Below are 19,683 nucleotides of genomic sequence, written 5' to 3' on the forward strand. Positions count from 1 at the left end.
TGTGAAGTGAAGTTGCTGACAAATCAGCAACTTTCTGGACATGTTTGGCAAAAGGTTTTTATATCTGCAATGTGCATCATTTCAGTTTATAGTGAAAGCAGGTGTCAATCTCTAATATTATGTAGCAAAAATAGAAAATCACACTTGGTTTTAAAGCCTCACTCAGATCCAAGGAAGAACAAACTGAGTCCCAAATGTATTTTTGGAACAAAAATCTCTTTGGAGAGAGAGAAGATTGTAGTGAGGTTTTTTGGATTCAATAAAACATAATAATGGAGAGGAACAGAGAAAGAAATAGATAGGAAAAGTCTCATTCCCATCCCATTTTTCTTTTGAACAGTTTACTTTGGAACAGGATTATTCCCCTCCCTGTGCATTATACTTGGCTGGAAGAAGAGGGAGGACAAGGTAGGGTTAGGCTGTGAGCTGAAGGGAAGCTCAGAGCAGGTCTTGTTTTCCCTGTCCTTTCTAAGCATCAGTTGTCTTAAGAGAAGGAAAGATTTCTCTTCCTTGTGCAACTTTTGGTAAATGGCCACTGTCAGCATCATTTTCCAGGGATCTGTAAAAGTTTTACCACCTGCTTCCAGACTTCCCATACCTTGGTCATGTGAAAAAAAAAAAACATGAGAGGTGAAATCGGAATAGATTCCTTTATTATTGGAAATAGCAAAAACCAGTGTCCCTAGCCCTCATTCCAGGGAAAAGTGGCAGCAGTATCAACACCTACTATGAAACCTCCTCTTATCACAAGAAAGTGCTACCTTGCATCTTTTTTAGGCTTCTTTCCTTGAAATGTGATGCAAATGTTGACAGAAACAAAGTCGGCAGACTAAAACTCCCAGCCTTTGTAGCAGGATTGTATGAGCATCCCGTGTTGGATCCTTGAGCCAGCAGGGCATGCTGGGGTGCTTGTTCTTATTACCAGCCGCATGCATGCAGCAGCTCTGGGGCTGCCAGCCCCTCCTCTAGCACCGCAGCGCCTCCGAGATCCCCGGAGCGTCTCTGTGCAGACCTGATGCCGCAGTACCACCGAGCCCCGCTGCCCAGAGCGCCTTGGGCACGCTGCAGAGGCACAGCTGTGTCCTGGAGCTGCCTGGCCAGGCTCTGCATGTGCTCCTGGGACATGCCCCTGGACTTCCACCCAGGAGATACTGAATATGTTCCTGGAACGTGCCCCTGGACTTCCACCCAGGAGATACTAATTATGTTCCTGGAACGTGCCCCTGGACTTCCACCCAGGAGATGGATATAGTGGACAGAAATATGGTGTCATTGCTTTCTGAATGCAATTGATGGTGCTTAGGTTAGCTCTTTGAGTCCTGCTATGGGTCCTGATACATGTGATTAGAATTTCTAATGCTGGAGAGAAAGCATGAAAAACCCCAAAGAGATTTGATGCATTTTGAGTTGGGCTTTTTTTTTTTTTTTTTTTTTCCTTTCTTTTTTTTTTTTTTTTTTTTTTTTTTTGGAGGGGGTGTTGTTTTGTTTGTTTTCAGATGTGCTAGGTTCTTTGTGTTAAAGATAAATTCACATTTTCCCCTTGACTGGCTAGCTTTGCACTCTTGTCAATACATCTTCCAAGTTGAAGAATGTCCGTATAGAAGTGGGAGGATATGGTGACTTCTGAATGCCAACAAAAATAAACTTTGTCTCTGTCTATATTTAACTGCAATTAATTGTAAATGCTTCCAGATATCTAAACTCATTCTTTGTTCCTGGTAACTGTTTACACTTTCAGCCTTTAAGAGCCCCAAACAGGAAATCACATTCATGTTCAAAACCTAGAAGTCTATACATGGACTTTAGGTTAAGCTGGGGCTGCTCAGACTTGATTTGATCAATGATCAATTAAGAAGTTTATAACCTGGTAACTCCTATTTGAAACGTGCACTGCTGGGCAGGGGAGGGAAATAAAAGGATTAAATAAAAAATATAATCCTTTTATTATTCTTTGTCTTTCAGCAAGAAGTGTCAGGTTTTCTCCATTTGAAAATCCAGGTGCGGTAATTGGCTCTTCTGAAATGCTTTCCTGAGCTCAAGGAGTTAATAGCGTTAAAAGAGGGGGCAAAAAAGGAAGTGGGATGGCAATTTAACCTCTCAAACCGGCTTCCCGAGCTTGCTGAAGAGGTTATGTTCCTCCAGGCCGGGGCAGCCGAGGGGCAGCAGGGCGCCGTGCCCGTGGCGGGGCCGCTGGCCGGGCGGGCCGCTGCCCGGGGCGGGGCCGGGCCGCAGCAGGGCCGGGCCCTCACTGCGCCATCTTCCCTCGGGCGCCTTCGGCCGCTGGGCTGGGCTGCTGGAAAGGCAAACGGGACAGGCCATGGTAAGGAGCCTGCAGCCTGCCCAGGTGATGCTGAGGCAGGGCAAAGGGAGCGCCGGGCCTCCGGCTTCCCTCCCGCTTGGAAAAGAGCTGGTGCCAGGGTTTCACTGCTTTCGGGGGCTAGGTGGGTGAAGTCGGGGACTGACTGCTCAAGGGACGCGAGCTTTTCTACAGCTGGCTGCTCCTGCCTCCGCGCAGCCTGGGAGCGGCTCGTCCCTGTGTGCGAGGAGCTTGGGAGGGCAGCGGCAGGAGATGGTGCTGAAGCGTACCTGTGGAAAGCCAGGTTATTGCAGCCTGCGAATGCCCCTGGGAACACCGAGCTGGAGACGGCCGAGAGGTGGTAATCGCGCCGGTGGTAGTGCTTGAGTCTTCCAAAAGCATTCCTGCCCCTCGCGGCGGTGGAGCGGTCACGCTTCCCTCCTCTGGCTTTCCTTCTCTGCTGCTGCTGCTGCTGCTGCCTGCCGGGTGGGGAGAGACAGATGCCCATGCAGGTGCTTGCTTTGGGCTCTGTGGTCTGGCTTTTATTTGCCCACACCCCTGGAAAAGATCGGGCATGTTTGTATCCTAAGGCAACGCTGTCGCCCAATGATTTTTACCCCCTTCCTCTGTTCCCAGAGGAAAGGACTGACGCTGTTTCAGCCCTGCAGAAAAAGGTTGCACCACCTAGGGAAGAGCAAGCCTGTGGGGAGACTCCATCTCAGTCTTTCTACAGGTGGTGCCCGTTGAAAGACTGAGATGCCCTCTGTTGCTTGCAGGGTTTTTTTTCCTCCTCGTCCTTGTGCACTTCGGATAGAGTTAGGCTCTTGGTTAAGGTGTATTCCTGGGCTGCATGGTCCCTGTTACTGTAATCCTTTGCCCAGGATACAAAAGAGGCCTTGCTGGACTGTAGTGTGTGCCGGGCAAACTGGGCGGTGCTGCTGCAGGGATGATTCTCTGTGAATGTGGTCCTGCTACCTCTGTTTGCCCAGTTCTGCTTCCCACCATGGCTTTTCTCACAGCTATTTCCAGAGAAGGGTGCTCCTCCTTTCCCTCCCCAGCCCTGGGCTGTGTGCAGACAGTTGCACTGAACTTAGCCTCAGAAAAGTGATATTCCTATTAACCATCCTCCACGTAGTGTCTGTTCCCTTCTTCCTCTGGTAATGGGGAGCTTTTTGTAGATCACCAAGCTCACGGAATCATCGAACAATTTAGGTTGGAAGTGACCTCTAAAGTGACCGCACTGCACTGAGCAGGGACACCTTCCACTAGATCAGGTTGCTCAGAGCTCCATCCAATCTGACCTTGAATATTTTCAGGGATGGGGCATCTATAGCGTCTCTGGGCAACTCGTTCCAGTGTTTTACCACCCTCATTATAAAACCCATTTTCCTTATATTCAACTTTAGCCAATCCCCTTTTACTTTAAAATAATTCCCCCTTGTTCTATCATAACAGGCCCTGTTAAAAAGCTTGTACCCCTCTTTCTTATAGGGTCCCATCAAGTACTACAAGGCTGCTCTAAGATCTTCCTGGAGCTTTTGCTGCTGCCTGAATGCCAACTCTCACAGCCTTTCTCATAGAAGTGCTCCACCCCTCTGATCATCTTTGTGGCGTCCTCTGGGCCTTAATCACAGGTCCATGTCTTTCTTACTTTAGGGACCCCAGAGCTGGATGCAGCCCTGCAGGTGGGGTCTCACCAGAGCAGAGCAGAGGGGTAGAATCCCCTCCCTCACCCTGCTTTGGATGCAGCCCAGAATACAATTGGCTTTGTGGGCTGTGAGTGCCATTGCTGGGTGATGTCCAGCCCCTCATCCACCTGCACCCCCAAGTCCTTCTCACAGGGCTGCTCTCCATCTGCTCATGGCCCAGCCTGTGTTGATACCTGGGGTTGCCCTGACTCAGGTGCTGCACCTTGCACTTGGTCTTGTTAAACCTCATGAGGTTTCCATGGTCTCACTTCTTGAGCTTGTCCAGGTCCCTCTGTAGGGCATCCCATTCCTCAGGCATGTAACAGGAGCCCCCTCTGCAATCAGCAGCAGCAGCATCCCCACTGATGGATGCCCCTTCCACAGTCAAGCGTACCTTGGCTTTGGAGCAGTGGTTTAACTTTTTTTATGCTTGATAGTTCCAGATGTGTGAGCAGGGTTGTGAAAGGGCACAAGCGGGTCTCAAGTGTCCCGAGTGGGCGCACCCCGCGTGTCTCAGCAGATGGCAGCAGCGACACTCCAGCTGCTCCTCGCTCCTGCCGAGCCCACCGCACCGCTCCCGCACCACCTCCATACTCACCCGCCGCGGCTCTTCCTCGCCCTGTCCCGCCAGCAGCACACGGCGAAGGAGACGGACAGTGCCAGGATGACGGCTCCGCTCAGCAGCGAGGCGGCCACCGCCATGCGGGACCCGGTGCCCGAGGGCTGCGCGGCGGCTGCGGGCAAGGGCCGGTGAGCGGGGCCGGGCAGAGGGACCCACCCTTGCTCCCGGCCGCCGTCCCCCTTGCAGGTAACCCCAAAGTGACGTTCCAGAGAATATTTAATAATAACTATTATAAAACCTCGTGGTGAACGTGGGTGATGCGACGCTGGCTCAATACACCAGAAAGTTGATGGGAAAAAATCCCATATTAACATATTTTCATATTTTTTCAGATAATTAATATAAAATAATCACACGGGGCAGAAAATATAAAGCATTTGATGTGCCTTGCATAAAGCATAAGGGTAGTAGGCATTAATCCCTAAAAATAGAAAGGAAAAAGATTATATAGGAAAACTAGAAAAAAAATAAATGTAGCAAAGTTAAAAAGGGGGGAAAGTTTTAAAGGGAGAAAAGTTAAAAAGGAAAAAAGATTTAAAAATGTAAAAAAGAAAAAATTAAAAGGGAAAAAAAAACAGCCAAAAAGGGGAAAAAGTTAAAATGGTTAAAGATAAGTCAAAAAGTATTAAGGAGGGTCCCTTGCAACTGGCACGTGCTCAGCATGTACCGGTTACTGGGAAGGTGAGTTTCCCTCCTGCTGGGAAAGCTTTTGGCAGTGCCCTGGGCTCTCTGTGCCTGGCACCAGGAGTCGGGTGTCAGCCGGTACCAGGTTTTGACCCAGCCTGGTGACTTGAGCAGCAGCTGCTGACAATGAGGGAGGGTCTGGTTTTCTGCTGAGCTGATCTCAGGTGAATTCCCTCCCCTGGCTCCTGCAGCTCCTGAAACACTGTTGCAGGGCTGCTGCTGGGGCAGGCACTTGAGCGGTGCTGGCCACAACCGACTGGGTCAAGCCAGACCTGCCTTGTCCCTGTTCAGGGCGGCCGGGTCACCCCACCTCCTGCTGCCCTCGCCGCCTTGGTCAGAGCGAGGAGGGCCCCGTGTGAGAGCCGGGGATTGCCCCTCCCCACCCGAGTTAGCGCCCCCCGAGCCCTTGGGAGCGGGCGCAGGGCTGGGTGCCGCCCGAGGGCTCCTTACCCTGGCACTGGGGCGGGGGGTGGCTCCAGGATGAAGTGCTGTCCCGGCGGAGGCAGGCGAGCCTCTCGCTGCCCACCAGCTGGTATCCCTCCTGGCACCAGTACACGAGCACCGAGCCCAGCGAGATGCCTGAGCCTCTGTCCACGTAGTAGTATCCGTAGCGTGGCGGGGGGAGAGCGGTGCATGGCACTGGGGGAGAAGGGGACGTGTTAAGCTTAGGTTGTGACAAAGCCCCCCCATCGTGATGCTGTGGAAAGGGCTGCCAGGCCCCTGTGTCACTCCTGCAGGACCTGCAAGCCTCTGGGACATTTTTGTTGGTTGGTTTTTTGTTTGGGTGTTGTTTTGGTGGGGTTTTTTTGGTTGGTTTTTTGTGTGTGTGTGTTTTTTGCATAGTCCAAAGGAAATACATTAAAAAGTCTAGCAGCTTTATCTGGAAAATAATTTTTTTGAGTTGCAGACTCTCCAGTGTGAGCAGCCACTCAACAGCAGAAGTGAGACTGGAAAGGTGCAGGCTGGGGAGAGTATGCAGAAAGCAATTTTTAGGAGAGAAAGTAAGAGAATGTTTTTTTAATAACACAATAGTCTGGGAGAATATTGTTGGTTAAAACTCAAAACAAAGAAATATTACTCTCTGCCAAAGAGAGAGAGGCTTTTTTTTCATCCCAGCCTTTAATTTTTTAACTAGTTTGTAACTCACAGCTATTCAGAGCTACTTAATTATCCTGCTTAGACCATCTCTTTTGCATTGCACTAATACCTAGGGAGAGCCAAAAGTTAGGTAAGCTTCAAAAAGAATGGCAGTCTGACCATATGCTTGCCAACCCCCCCACCTACATATTCTACCATGAGGCCAAGAAGGTGTGGTAGCAGGTATCATGGGTATCAATATCCTAAATTAAAGGAAAATACTCTGATCAATTCTAGTTTAACTAAGCTTAAAACCTGCAGGTAGAAATGCGCTTTATCTAGCTTAGGGGTAACTTCTATGGGGAATTCCAAGTGGAATAGAAAAGCTAATGTGAGAGAAAGGTCTGGTTTCCCTCTGCTTTTACTGCTTTTACTGAGATGGTGTAGGCTTCTAGTCCAGTGGAGCTGATAAGAAACAAATCAGGCTGAGTAAGATCAGACTTTCTCTAATTTCAGCAGTGCTGTTAACAGATGTCTGTATGTGTTAATTCAGCAGTGCCAGGGAGGCTGCTGAGTGCTTGGACTGGATCTCTTGTATGATTACATTGTCCAGCACTGGTTGTTATGGCCTTTGCCCATAGTCACCATGGTTTGTATGACATGGGCTCTCTGAGCTGCTGCCAGCCCCAGGTGGGTGGTCACCGCACAGCAGCCCTGAGGCCATATCTCACTCATTGGGGAATGGTGTGTGCTTTGCCCTGGTAAGTGGATTAAAGAAAAATAATCACCCTCAGCAGCTGGAGATTATTTGTGTTTTTTTTTTAAAAATCTCCATTTCTTCCCAAGGGTTGCAGCTCAACCTCTAGGGATAGGGATGTGTTCAGCTGGTCCATCGTGATGTGCATAGATGTTACCATGGAGGAGGACTTTACTCTCAAAGGAAAACATTAACTGTTGAGTTTCCTCCCTGTGCCTCCTGACTGCTTCTGGTGCGACACATCTCTCCCACATCACAGAAGCTGCTGTGTCCACCACACAAAGCCTTGTGGCCCCTGTGCATGCCGTGGGAGTGCCGCTGTGTCTGATGAGAGAAGCACCATCATGCGTTCCTCCCTGCGTCCCTGCGCCCTTCCCCCTGTGTGCCTGCACCGAGGGGCCCCAGGCAGCCTGCAGAGGGAGAGGCGGGAGATCGCTCAATTCATACCTGAGATGTTGCTCTGCACGTCGGTCCCGTTGGCAGCGTCTCTGGGCAGCCCCTTTCTGACGTGTCCTGCACCGAGTGAGGCGGTCCCGGGCCCAGCAGCATCACTCCAGGCAAAGCTCAGGCAGCTCCAGCGCAGCAGGCAGAGGACGATGCATTTCCCGAGCCTTTGTCCCGTCATGGTTTGGGGAAACACGGCACCACTGGGTGCCTGGCCGCCCCGAGCGCCTGCGGTTTCCCTTGGCGTCTGAGCAGGAGTCAGCTGGGCTCTTAGTGCATTAAGCCCTGAGCAACAAAGCTAGCAGCCGCTCTTCCCCCGGCGCTTGCCTCTCCTCTGTGCCGGCACAAGCCCTGTGTCCTTGCTCCTAGCACTGCCAGCCCTGCTCTGGCCACTCGCCTCCAGAGCCCCACCAGGAAGGAAAACAGGTGTGGGAAAGGGAATGAGAAAGAGCAAACCCTTGGGATCCATCCTTTACAGCCCCTGTCTGCAGAGACTGGCTGTTGACATCTCTCCAGGTGCTGGAGCTGCACATCAGGAACCTCCTTCTCCTCCTCCTCCAAATCCATGTTCGAGCTCACTGCTGAGGCTCTTATGCTGCAGACCCTCCTGTGCGTGTCCTTTCTTTCCTGCCAGAACCTAGGGCTGATTTTCTGTCAGCAGCAGTGGAGTGTAATATGAGCCATGGGAATCAAAAGGGTTTCATAGCAGCAATTCCGCTGGCTTTGCTACTATGGGAGTTGCAGAGAAATCTGGTTTTCCTTTTCTTTTTCTCTGCTTGGCATCTCTCTGCTTGTCATTCCAGGCTGTGATGTTTTATAGGTGGAGGGGCTGTAGTAGCAATCAGCTCTTGCCTCCTGGAATGTGTGTTGCTCTTACCTGGCCCACCTGCCTGGTCACTTGTGTACACCCTTGAAGAGAAAAGATGCTCCATGTTGCCTGAGTGCTTGAGAGCCAGATGTTTTGGAGCAGGCAATGCCTTTGTGCCAGCTCTCCCCAGCAGCCAGTACAGCAGCTGTGAGACCAGCAGGACTTTGGGGTGACTTTTGGAGCATCCCCTGTTTTCTCCCCTCCTTGCACCCCCTGGAGCTCCCCTGGCTCTGTGGGTCTCCTTTGCCTCTCCTGTATTGCATCCTTGCCTGTCCTGAGACTTACTGCAGGTATAAGGGTTAGAGGCTGTTATTCACTAATAGCATTGGCACAAATACAGTTTTGCATGGAGATGGGTCAGTTTTTGTTCATTTCTCTTTTTATATCTGTGGCCTTTAGCTGTAGCCAGTGTCTGGGCTGCCTATGGCTGCCCCAGTGGGTTCTGAAGGGGGGAATGTTGCCTTGGACGTGTGAGCAGCTTCTATTTCTAAAACCCAGCAGTGGCCTTACCATCTTAATGTGATTTACTGTAGTGCATAAATGAGAAAGAAAAATGTCAGACAGAATCGAGCTCATGTCACATCCCATTCCAGCACAGGGATGTAGATGAGGGCATCTGCTGAGTGGAAGGAAGTTGTGGGACCAAGCAGTGGCTGGACCTTGCTTGCCTTCCTCCCCAGGTGGGACCTGCTCTTGCTCCCCCCTGGAGTAGTTCAGCAGTACTCTGGCCCTCCTTGCACTTGCAGAGATGTTTCTTGTAACCTCCATGAGATTTTGGATGTGGGAACACCTTTAGCCTGCTCTCTTTGTCCATACATCATCCATCTCTCAGTCCTTTTTTTTTGTTTGTTTTGTTTTGTTTTTTTTTGTTTTTGTTTTTGTTTTGGTTTTTTTTGTTTTAGCTGGGCTGGTATTTCTGGGTTTCTCTCTAAGGGATTTATTTGATTTCTTAGGAAAAGCTGTTTTAACCTCCCATGACTCATAATGATCTTGCTTAGAAACTACTTTAATTTCTTCACTTTTCTGGTTAAACCTTCTTAAGCAGTAACCTTTCCTTGGCTCCCCCTGGAGAGCAGACCAAGGAGGTATATTCCTCCCTGTCTCAGTGAATATTTCTGATTTCTTGGGAGTTTTTAGTTTTTTCTTTTTTCCCCCCTTTTCTCCATCTGACTGCAGGGATTTTGCTGTTTGTTCGTGCAGTAAAGGTAAAAGTTTTGAGGCAGGCTGGGCTGTGTGACAGTCACAGAGGAGCCTGCCTTGGGGCATGCCCTGGCTCAAACCCCGTGGTGTCCTGGCCGCTGGAAGCTGCAGCGCGGGCAGCCCCCTGGGCTCTGGGAGTACCTCTGCCTGGACAGGACCGACCCCGAAGTTCTCTCTCTATTGAGCCTGAGCCTGGAATGTGTGCACCTTCTCCTGCCGGGGCTTACGAGGTGTCGATGGCTGGCGGGCAGTGGGAAGAGTGCCCTCCCGGCTGCTGGATGCGTCCCGGTGTGTTCCAGCTGTGGGCCGAGCACATGCCGAGAGCCTTCAGCCCGAGCGGGCAGCAGTACGGCTTGTCACGCTTGCCAGGGAGTGACCAGGCTCAGCAAAACCCCCGTGGCACAATAACCACTCTTGTGCTCAAAATGCTGAGTAGATGACGTGGATTAACCCTTTGCTAATGCTCTTAAGAGCTAGCCTGCGGCTGAGGGAGATAAAGAGGCTTATTATTACAAAATCAATATCCTGCTGGAGGGGGATTTCAGTGCTGTTCCCAGTTCCTGCTTTCCAGAGGCAGACATCTGCATCGAGCTGGGCACCAGAGCAGGGCACCAGGCTGTTCTGCAGGGAGTCACCCTGGGCTCAGGAAGCATGTCCGTGCCCCAGGTCAGTCCTTTGCTGGTGAGGAAGGCTAAGAGGAAGGAGGAGCTAGTGGGGAAGCTGTCATGGCCATAAGGCTACAGCTCTCTTAGCTCCACAGCCTTGGCTGGGGTTGTCCACCTTTGCTGTATATTCCCCGTGGGTGATCTCCTTCCAGGGCTGCTCCTCCATCACAGCAGCCTGCAAGGCAATGCTCAGCTGATGGTTTTCAAAGCTGGCTCAAGTGTCTCTTGTGTTTGCACTCAGATCTCCCTGCTGGCTGGTGGGGATAGGCTGAGGGTAAAGCTTTCCTGAACCAAAGGCATTTCTCTCTACCGTCTCCTGTGCCCCTTTGAACCTTTTAAATCTTCCCTCTGCAAGAGTGTCCCTCTTCCACACTCCCACTACTGAATTCTGAACTACAGAGGAGTTGTGGATGCCCAGAGAAATTGTGAATGCTCTGTCCCAGGAGGTGTTCAAGGCATGGGGTTTGAAGCAGCATGATCTAGTGAAAGGCGTCCCTGTCCATGGCAGGGGGCTTGGAACTAGGTGACACTTAAGGTCCCTTCCAACTCAAACTAATCTATGATTCAATGAACACACAGGTACTAATTTCAAGTCAGTGACCATGGGTAATCCTCTTTGCTTGCAGAAGGTTTTGCAGACAGGACATAGAGGATTTTTGTAACTAAATTAGTAATTTCAAGTCACTTGCTTGGTTCTCTTGCTAGTCCATCCTTCATGCAAACCAACCAGGGCTAGAGCTGTGGAAGAACAAACTGTTCTTCATAAAGATGATTGCAGTATTTCGTGTTTTGTTGGGTTTTTTTGCACAAAGTCTCCATGACATGCCTCTTTTATTTCATATCCCTGAGTTCCCTTTGGACACACCTTTGTTCAACCCCAGGAGCTGGGATTCAGTGCCACAGGTTTGTGAGAGCACTGTGGATGAACCTGCTCTCTCAGCAAGGGGCTTGGCACGCCTCAGCAAGTCTGCACCTCCCTGGGTTAGATGCACAGCCCTGCATGGAGGGATGCCTCTCATTCAGCTTTAGACATCTTCACCTGTGCCAGTCACTCTTGGTTGGTTCATGTTTTGGGAAAGAATATGGTGCTAATAACACCAAGGCTGTGGGCTCACTCCCTGTATGGGCCATTTACTTAAGAGTTGGACTCGATGATGCTTGTGAGTCCCTTCTAATTCAGAATATTCTGCAAATCTATCCCACTTGGGACTCCGATTTTAAGGTGCACTGGAAGTTTTGGAGGTACTCACTGAAAGCAAAGGGAGCTCCTGTATCAGTGCTTGCATTGCAGAGGCATAAAGTTTGATTTATGCCCCCCACAGGGGCATAAGAGCCAGCCTTTAATGTCATGATCAGCTGGCCAGGTCACTTGACTGACAGCAAGAGGTGTACCTGACACACAAGTCTGAAGCAATCTGTCTTATATTTTTTTGTTTTCTTTCCTAAAACAGTATGAATAACTTGAAAAGGTCTGTACCTGCCAATTTATACTTAAAAGTCATTTGTATAATTTTCTGTCATCAATAATCAATGGTTCACAACATTGCTGTTCAAACATGCATTTTTGCTAATTGAATAATAATTTGTTCTGAAAAAACCTCACAATTTAGTAATTTATTGATAATCTTGTTATACATATTCTTAAATATGCACACAAATGTGCTTGTATACATTATGTATACAAATATTTGCATGTACACAGAGAATTCCTACTTTTCTTGCTTATTTCCAATGGCAGGATATTCCAGGCTGGGGCACTTCACATGGACCCCATAAATTTCTACTTTGACATATACATTGTGCTATTTCATAACCTTCATCTAGATTCCAGATTATTAACCTTCTGTTGGCCAAAGGTTGGTATTGTTAAACTCTTCACTCCTAACAGGCTTAAAGTTCAGACTTTTGGCTATGTAGGACTTCTTTCTTGTGTTTTTTTATTAAAAGCTGCAATCTCTTGGTACTCTAAAAAGGGCATTTTTTGCACTGCAGGATTTCCCAGGAGGGAAACTGGTTTTCTGCCCAGCTTTTTTTGAGGAAAAGGATTGATGTTGTTATTATAATTTTGTTCTTCTTACCCTGTTCCCTTAATATTCTTTTGTGTGGGCAGTTTCATATGCTAGTCTAGGTGACACAGGTGTTGTTATGCACCCACACCTACTGGATGTTAAACAAGTTTAAATTGTTTAAGAAGCCTTGGTTACTGAATGCCTGGGTCTCATCTGAAAACAAGGTAATGGCAGGACTGAGGAGTAATTGAACAGATGCTGGGCTGAAATTAGTAGGTATTTTTATAAAAATAAAAATTGACTGAGAAGATAGACTAGCCCCAGAGGAATATTGTGCCATTCTAGTCTAGAACTAGATGATCTTTAAGTTCTCTTCCAACCAAGCCCATTCTGAGTCTATGATTCCATGATCTTCCAGGTCTTTTTTAATACGAACCATCCTAGGATTCAGTGATTTTGATGTCTTAGAATTTATCTGTCCAGCAGGATGTAACTTCACTAATAGTGTTTAAGGCAATGTTGTCCTATCCTGTAATGAAGTCCTGGTCGCAAGAGAAGATGTGAGAATACCAAAGCTCTACAGAAGGAATTGTGACTGGAGTTTATTTCACTTCCACTGCATCCTTCAAGGAAACCAGGAGATACTGCCAATGGCTAGTCACCAAGTCTAGGTGATAACATGCCCCTCTCCAAAGGAGTTTTTGCAATTGAAGCTCACTGCCTTAGGAAGCCATTAAATTAAATAGAGTTTAATCTAAGTAGGGTGGGGTGGCTGGAATGGTTTGATGGAGCATTAACACCATTAGCTACTTTAAGAAAAGGGTAACTATGCTTTGGCCATCTGATGGTTGTGAGCTAGGATGCTTAGCTGTATGGGGATAATCAGATCTCCTGAAGTCATCTTTTTTCAATATCTTACGTTTTCTATACCTCTTTTGTGTCGTGTTCTGATGACTTGTGTGAAAGGAGAAGCCACTGCCTTGGTTTTCCAGGAGTCAGTCACACCCACACATGCCCCCCCAAGACTACACCAGCTGAGACCAAAATCCCTCACAGTAAGCAGCTCCATCAGCCAGTGAGTGTTCTTTCCTCACTCTCACACACACACACGCTCTCAGGTGCACTTCCTCCTCATTTGGACTCAGCTACATGTTTCCTACAAAAGAGTCTCAGGCATCAGAATTTGTAAAAACAAAGAATTTAATAGAGTGGTACAGCAGCACATCAGCTTGAGCTGGATGCCTTCAGAGAGGGACCATGAACAAAGAAATCCCCAGGCAATTATATGCTTAAGACTACACACCTGCCCCTTATGTGCGCTTGATGCAGTTTTTAAGTCCAATGGTGATTTTTGGTCTGGGTCTTCTAATATCTTATTGAACTCTTTCTCTGTCTTCATGCAGCCAGGCCATCGCCTTATTTTATTGAGTTGATGGATGTAGCATCCTTATCTTCTGTTTTGCACTTCTTGTGCATCTGTTCCCTAGAACAGAACATGGGGAACTAAAAAATGTTAGACTCAGGATAAATATTACAACTAAATAATCAGTGTATTATCAATATTCTTCTCATCCCAAAGACAAAACACAGCACTGTACCAGTTACTAGGAAAATTAACTGCATTTCAGCCAAAAGCATATCTCTATGAAAGTCCACAGCTTGTGGCTCAAGGCTTCAGGAAATCCAGCTGCTCATGCTAAGCAACGAAAGCTAAGCAAACAGTATTCCAAATCACACAATATTACAGCTATGACTCATTCTATTTCAAATTTATTTTAGCTAAACAACAAATATATGTCAACACTTGGTCCTTGGTTGCTGCCATAAATAAATTCACAGAAAAAGCTTCATTCTTTTCAGGCTGTAATAGGAGTATCCTACAAGATGACAGTGTTTGTACAGTAGTTTATATATGAAATAAGTGAAACTGTCTAGTAATTGAATGTCCCAAAGATGATGACAAAGATCTTCAAATAGGCCCAACCCACACAAAAAATGCAAGTTGTTGTTGAAACAGTAATGAAGCAACAATTTCCAAGGTGGTGTGGGATGCCTCTCTGATATCCTCCAGCATCCTTGGCTGTGGATGAAGCTTTTCTGTCTGGAGTTACTGATTCTCTCATTCCAGGGAAGGGCTGCTTTCCATATTGATTTGAATGCCAGTCCTCTAATCAGCTGGAGAAAATGAGTCACTTATATAAGCCAAAGAAAAGGGAATGCTTCTGCAATACAGCTCACATGAATAGCTAGGACTGAGCGCTGTTTGGCTCCTGAAATCCAGCTTCTGCATCTTCTCACCCTGTTTCCTTGGGGCTGTTTTGACTGAAAGGAGTGGGAATTTGGGAGGCTTTCCTCTTCTGACTGGTTCTTTTTCAAGGCAGTCGGTGAAGGCAAGTGGAAGGCATGACACCCTCTTCAGGCAAAGATATCAATGGGCTAGGGAACCCCAGCTTTGCGGTGAGTCTGCTCTCTGAAGGGTAATTCTTGCATAAAGAGGTGCAAACCCTGGGGAAGGAGGAGAAGGGGAGAGCTGGGGGCTCGGGCTGCTGCAGTGATTCTGGTGTGTGCTAAACTTCTGTCTCGGCTCTTATTGACAAGAATCTGAGGAATGATTTCCTCACTACAGCCCCTGCTGCTGCTGCAGGCTCAGTGTACTTTCTACTCTCTGGCACCCTTTTAATTTCTTTTCCCTCCACTGTTTCTAAAATGATAATGTAGATGAATGGTCCTGCATGTGTATCTGTACTGAAAAACAGGTGAGCTTGTGGTTATGTTCATGGTAAAGCATTTTATGTATGCATTAGAAAAATTACAACTGAATTTTAGCCTAGTAAAGACTGTTTTTCTTTGTCTTTTGGACCTATTTCCAAAGAGAAATGAGATGAATTGTTAGAAATGTGAGTGAAGAAGAGATTCGGGTGTCAGCTGAGGAGGGCATCCTGTAGAATTATAGACGTGTAGTAAAAGCTGCAAATGATGTGCCAGTCCAGGGGTGTGTGGTACACTGAGAATGCTATAACAGCCATGGGCAAGGTCCTGGGATATGACAGCCCTCTTCCTATCCCAAAGCAGGGGTCACCTCCATTAGAAACTAAAAACTTTGCTTATTTTCTGTCAGCAGGTATGAAGGAGTAGGGTCCTGCAAACATCTTGCTACCTTGATACAGACCACCTGTCTGTGCTACCTTGGAGGAAGCATTTAACCTCCTAGTGTATAAGCCCCACATTTCTTGGGTAGCTCTAGGTGAACTTGCTATGTGCAGTGGAGGTGCTGTGCCAGCTGTGGGCAGAGCCTCAGGGAAGTGCTCAGTCAGTTTTCTTTCATTATTTTTAACAGGCTCACCATTTTAACTTGTTCTGCCAGAACACATATCAGACTTGTGAATTTTTATGGTTTGAATCACCCTCAAGGAGGTAGAAGACAAGGGTCTTTTACCTGTGGTTCAAGCAGTTCAGTTCCTGATTGCCTTCCTGATACATCTATTTAAGATGTGATTGAGGACCCTCGTGCAGTGTCTGGACCCTGAGGCACATGGAAGGTGTACTGGTCCCCTGGATTCATGGGAGCAGCTGGGCTGAGAACCCTGCTCCAGACTGCTCCTGCCTTGTCCTCCTGCCAGCATCTCAGCCTCACAGGCTGGCTGAGGTTAGAATGCAACTCTGGAGATCACCATCTCCAAACCCCTGCTCAAGCAGGGCTGTCCAGAGCCAGCTGCCTAGGGCTGTGTCTAGACAGTTTTTTAATATCTCTAAGGATGGAGAATCCACAACCTCTCCAGGCAACCTGTGCAGTGCTTGGTTACTCTCACAGCAAAAAAATGTTTTCAGATATTAAGATGGTACCTCCTGCATTTCAGTTTGAGTCCAGTGCCTTTGCTCCTTTCTCATCCTGATATCTGCACTCCATCCTTTTCCTGATGAGCCCTGCTCACTCTCCTCCAGCTCCTGGGGAGGGTCAGGCGCTCATGTGATGATCATGTGGGCCTGTTACTGGCACAGGCTCTGCCTGCCTGGAATATTCCTCCTGGTTAATACAGGGAAAATTGCAATGAAAAGAAAGGAGCTTACTGCTGTCTGCCTAGCTTAGCATTTGTCTACCCATGGTGTTATTCAGGAGTAATTGTCTCCAAATAATTCCATGCATGGGCAGTCTTAAGTACCTTGCTGTACATTTGTTAATCCATGGCTCAGGCTCTCTTGTTCTGAAATGAAAATGTCTGCCCAGGGAGTTATTAAGGGGCACCTTTTGCTCTTGAAGTTCATGCCTGAGTCAGTTTGAATTAAGTCTGCCTTCACCTATCTATTTTGAAGTATCTGTAATGCTCCCAGTTTGCCCAGGCTGGGTAAATACACTGTGTTTGTTAAAGAGGCTTCTCCAGCGTAGGAATGCCGGAGCAGAGTCTCGGGCTTTAACTTGATTAAGGTCATTTATTTGAGTGGTACTGCAGTAGAAACAGCTCGAGCTGGGTGCTGCTGGAGAGGACCCTTGAACAAAGAAATTAAAAATTCATTCAATCATACTCTTACAACCTGAGTTCCCCACTCCTCACACAACAGTTCAGATCAATACCAATATTAGGGTCTGAGGCCTTAGGGATTACATGGCCTGTTTTCAACAGCATGACCTAAAGTAGAACTTTGGAGACTCAACCAAGAGAATGCAAACCTGGAGGTTTCAGGCAAATGATTTTGGAAATAATCTGCCACATCTGCAAATTTACAACAGAAGGTAACATTAATTTTATATCTCTGTTCCTGACCACAGCACTATCTGTTTGCCTCCACCAGTAGGCAGACCAGGAGTGTTACTGCAGACACTTTGCTGTCGTGATGACTATTTTGGTGTCTTCAGGTTCCTGCAGGACTTGGAGGATAAAAAAATAAGCAACAACAAAAAAGAAGTTTGGTGCAGACAAACTGATTAGGCTTCTCCAGACAGCAGGTTTCTGTCCCTGCCTGACAGAGCAAGGCATGTCAGCTCAGAAAAGCCCTCTGCTGCCAGGATGCTGAGGACTTGCTGGTTGGAGATGGGCCAATGAAACAAATGCTTTGGGATCTTAATTAGCTTTTGCATCTGGCTCTAAGTGTTGTGGTTTCTCAGGCAGCTTCTTTCCACCCTATGTATATGTGTGTGTGTGTGCACAGGGGTCAGAGTGGGCTGGAAGGAGGCACGGACAACCAGAAGAATTTGCTCAACTTAAAAGCTGTGGCAAGTGAAGCAAAGCACTACTTTGCTTTCCTTGGCAAAAGGCATCTTTATATAAATAGACACTGTAAGGCATAGAGCTCCCTGGGGCTTCTGGCTGCCTGGGAGGAGATCCAAGCCTTCCTGGGTAGCAGTTTCAGCCAGCTCCTTTGGCATGGATGCTGGGATTTCCCACCTACTGGTGTCCCTGTGTTTCACCCAGCTCCTCTGGAGAAGCAGGGTTTTCTAGCAGGACAAAAGGCAGGTGTCTTTGTCAAGGCAGAACATTGGTAAAGGTAAGCATAAGGAGATTGAAAGAGAAGATCTAGGAAATGCAATATAAAATGTGCTTGTACTCAGTAATTAGTGGCAGCCAGGTATTTTAGCATGTTTTATAAAAAATGCTGTTTGGGTGGAATTGCCAGGAGGTGCAGAGATCAGAGGACAGGGCAGCTTTCACTGATAAGCCCACTGCACTCTTTTCCTTGCTTCTGGTTGCGGTTTCTTCATCCTTAACTAGATTTTAATGATATTAACACACTTTGTCTGGATGTCCCTTTGAGACTGAGACACCCTCTAGTGTTTCTTCAGGCCTAGACACACCAGCACATACAAAAATTTTCCATATATGTTTTGTGCCTCTGTTTTAATTTCCCCTCCTTGGTTTTGTTTTGTTTATTTTTTTTTTTTTCCAATATTGTGGCATTGTTGAAAGCTACACAGGAGGTATTCCTGCCAGATGTGGAGCATGGCTGCTAGAGAAGCAGCTGCTGGGCATCTGCAGGGCCAGGCTCTGGCTAACAAAGTGTCTCTCCTGTTGTCCAGGGTAAACGTGGGAGTCATTTGTCACCAGCTCATGCTGCCTGTGGCCCAGAGGAGGGTGGAGGCACTAGTCCCAGTGGGACCAAGCTTGGCTACTCTGTCACAGATGTGCCTCCCTGGTATCTGTGCATCCTGCTGGGCATTCAGGTGAGATGGGAAAGCAGGTGGAGGCTGGGAGTAGGTAAAAGTTACAAGGCTCTTCAGCCACTTAACTGGGGTGAAACCTGAATTTGGGAGTGTTTTACTTTCACAGGGCTTGAATGGAGCCCTGAGGCTGGATCTTAGTGAGCTCAAGTCCTTTGGTCTTGAATGCTATTACCATAGTCAGCATTCTGAATGCTGATTATTACCATCATGCCCACAGCTACATTGCACCCTTTGAAGAGCAAATGGTCAGGCAGAGTCTTGGGGCTGGGGTCAAGCAGTTAATAAGAACATGTGGGATACCTTGGCTGAAGGTACCCAAATGTGTAAAGGCTTTCTGAACTTCTGCCTTCCCATGGCAACAAAAACTCAGGCCCCATGCTGTTTTGGCTGGTGTCTGTGCCCACGTGTGTTAAATGACCCAGTGCCACCAATGCCATGCTGGGTGGGGAGCCTGTGGGAAAAGAGACCTCAGAGTCATTAAGATAATGATGGACTGTGCTTGGAGGTTGGTGGAATTTTGGACTTTGTTTTCTTAAATGGAAATTTAGAGTGTATCAACCCAACACATCTGCATCATAATTTTAATAAAATATGCCAATAGTGAATGAAGTGTGTTTCTGAGTGCCGCCAGTTCCACCACTGCAGTGCTGTGCTCCAAAGTGAGAGTGAACAACATAGGTTAATAATGAAAATAAAAAGAGGTTTTAAAAGTTGTTTTCAGATTTAGTTATTAACAACAGGTCATTGTAGAAATATGTCTGTGACTCTTCTGACAAACACAATACCCAATTCTTCCATTCTTTGGCACTCACTTTTTATGGTTATCCATAATTGTGCTCTGTGAGAAAAGCTACTGATGGCAAAAAACGTGTAGCTCCAATTTGCCAACTTTTCATGTGATGCTTTGTGGTGCAAATAAGATGGACTGAAATACTTGCATTCACTTTGCCTGATTGCTTTCTCCCTGTACCCTGGGAGGTTCCCAGCTTCCTGGAAAAGTATGTCCAAGAGCTTTGTCTGCAGATGCTGGGGATAAACTGGTTGTGTCTGACAGTGGTCTGGGAAGTCCACAGTACTACAAAAGGTCTTTGGACATGTCAAGGAGGAGACATTTCAGTGGGTGCATTGCAATTCTTGTAGGTGCTTTGGACAGCCCCTAGGAAAGCATTAAAGCTGCCAAAAGAAAAAGAGAGAGAATGGGTACTGTTAGCATCACCCA

General features: G+C 47.5%; 2 protein-coding genes across 4 annotated transcripts in view; one reads left to right on the top strand and one right to left on the bottom strand.

The window, feature by feature from the left end:
• Positions 1 to 636: 636 nt before the first annotated feature.
• LOC115485213 (sushi domain-containing protein 3-like) lies at positions 637 to 9,244 on the bottom strand. The gene is given in 5 exon segments (XM_050986542.1): positions 637 to 2,293; positions 2,587 to 2,759; positions 4,579 to 4,718; positions 5,741 to 5,929; positions 7,572 to 9,244. Coding segments are annotated over 5 exon segments (876 nt in total). The 5' UTR covers positions 7,750 to 9,244; the 3' UTR covers positions 637 to 2,097.
• LOC103813632 (solute carrier family 23 member 1-like) overlaps positions 2,227 to 19,683 on the top strand; it is a 32,623-nt gene continuing 15,166 nt past the window's right edge. The window contains exons 1-3 of one of the 3 annotated variants that reach the window (XM_018910055.3): positions 2,246 to 2,320; positions 14,688 to 14,767; positions 18,321 to 18,464. In XM_018910055.3, the coding sequence (XP_018765600.3) occupies positions 14,714 to 14,767; positions 18,321 to 18,464 (198 nt within the window). In that variant the 5' untranslated portion in view covers positions 2,246 to 2,320; positions 14,688 to 14,713. Of the gene's footprint in view, positions 2,321 to 14,687; positions 14,768 to 18,320; positions 18,465 to 19,683 lie in introns of all 3 variants that reach the window. The other 2 variants (XM_009086963.4, XM_018910056.3) reach the window with 2 other exon arrangements.

The sequence above is a fragment of the Serinus canaria genome, chromosome 1A (genome assembly GCF_022539315.1).
Source record: "Serinus canaria isolate serCan28SL12 chromosome 1A, serCan2020, whole genome shotgun sequence".
NCBI lineage: Eukaryota > Metazoa > Chordata > Aves > Passeriformes > Fringillidae > Serinus > Serinus canaria.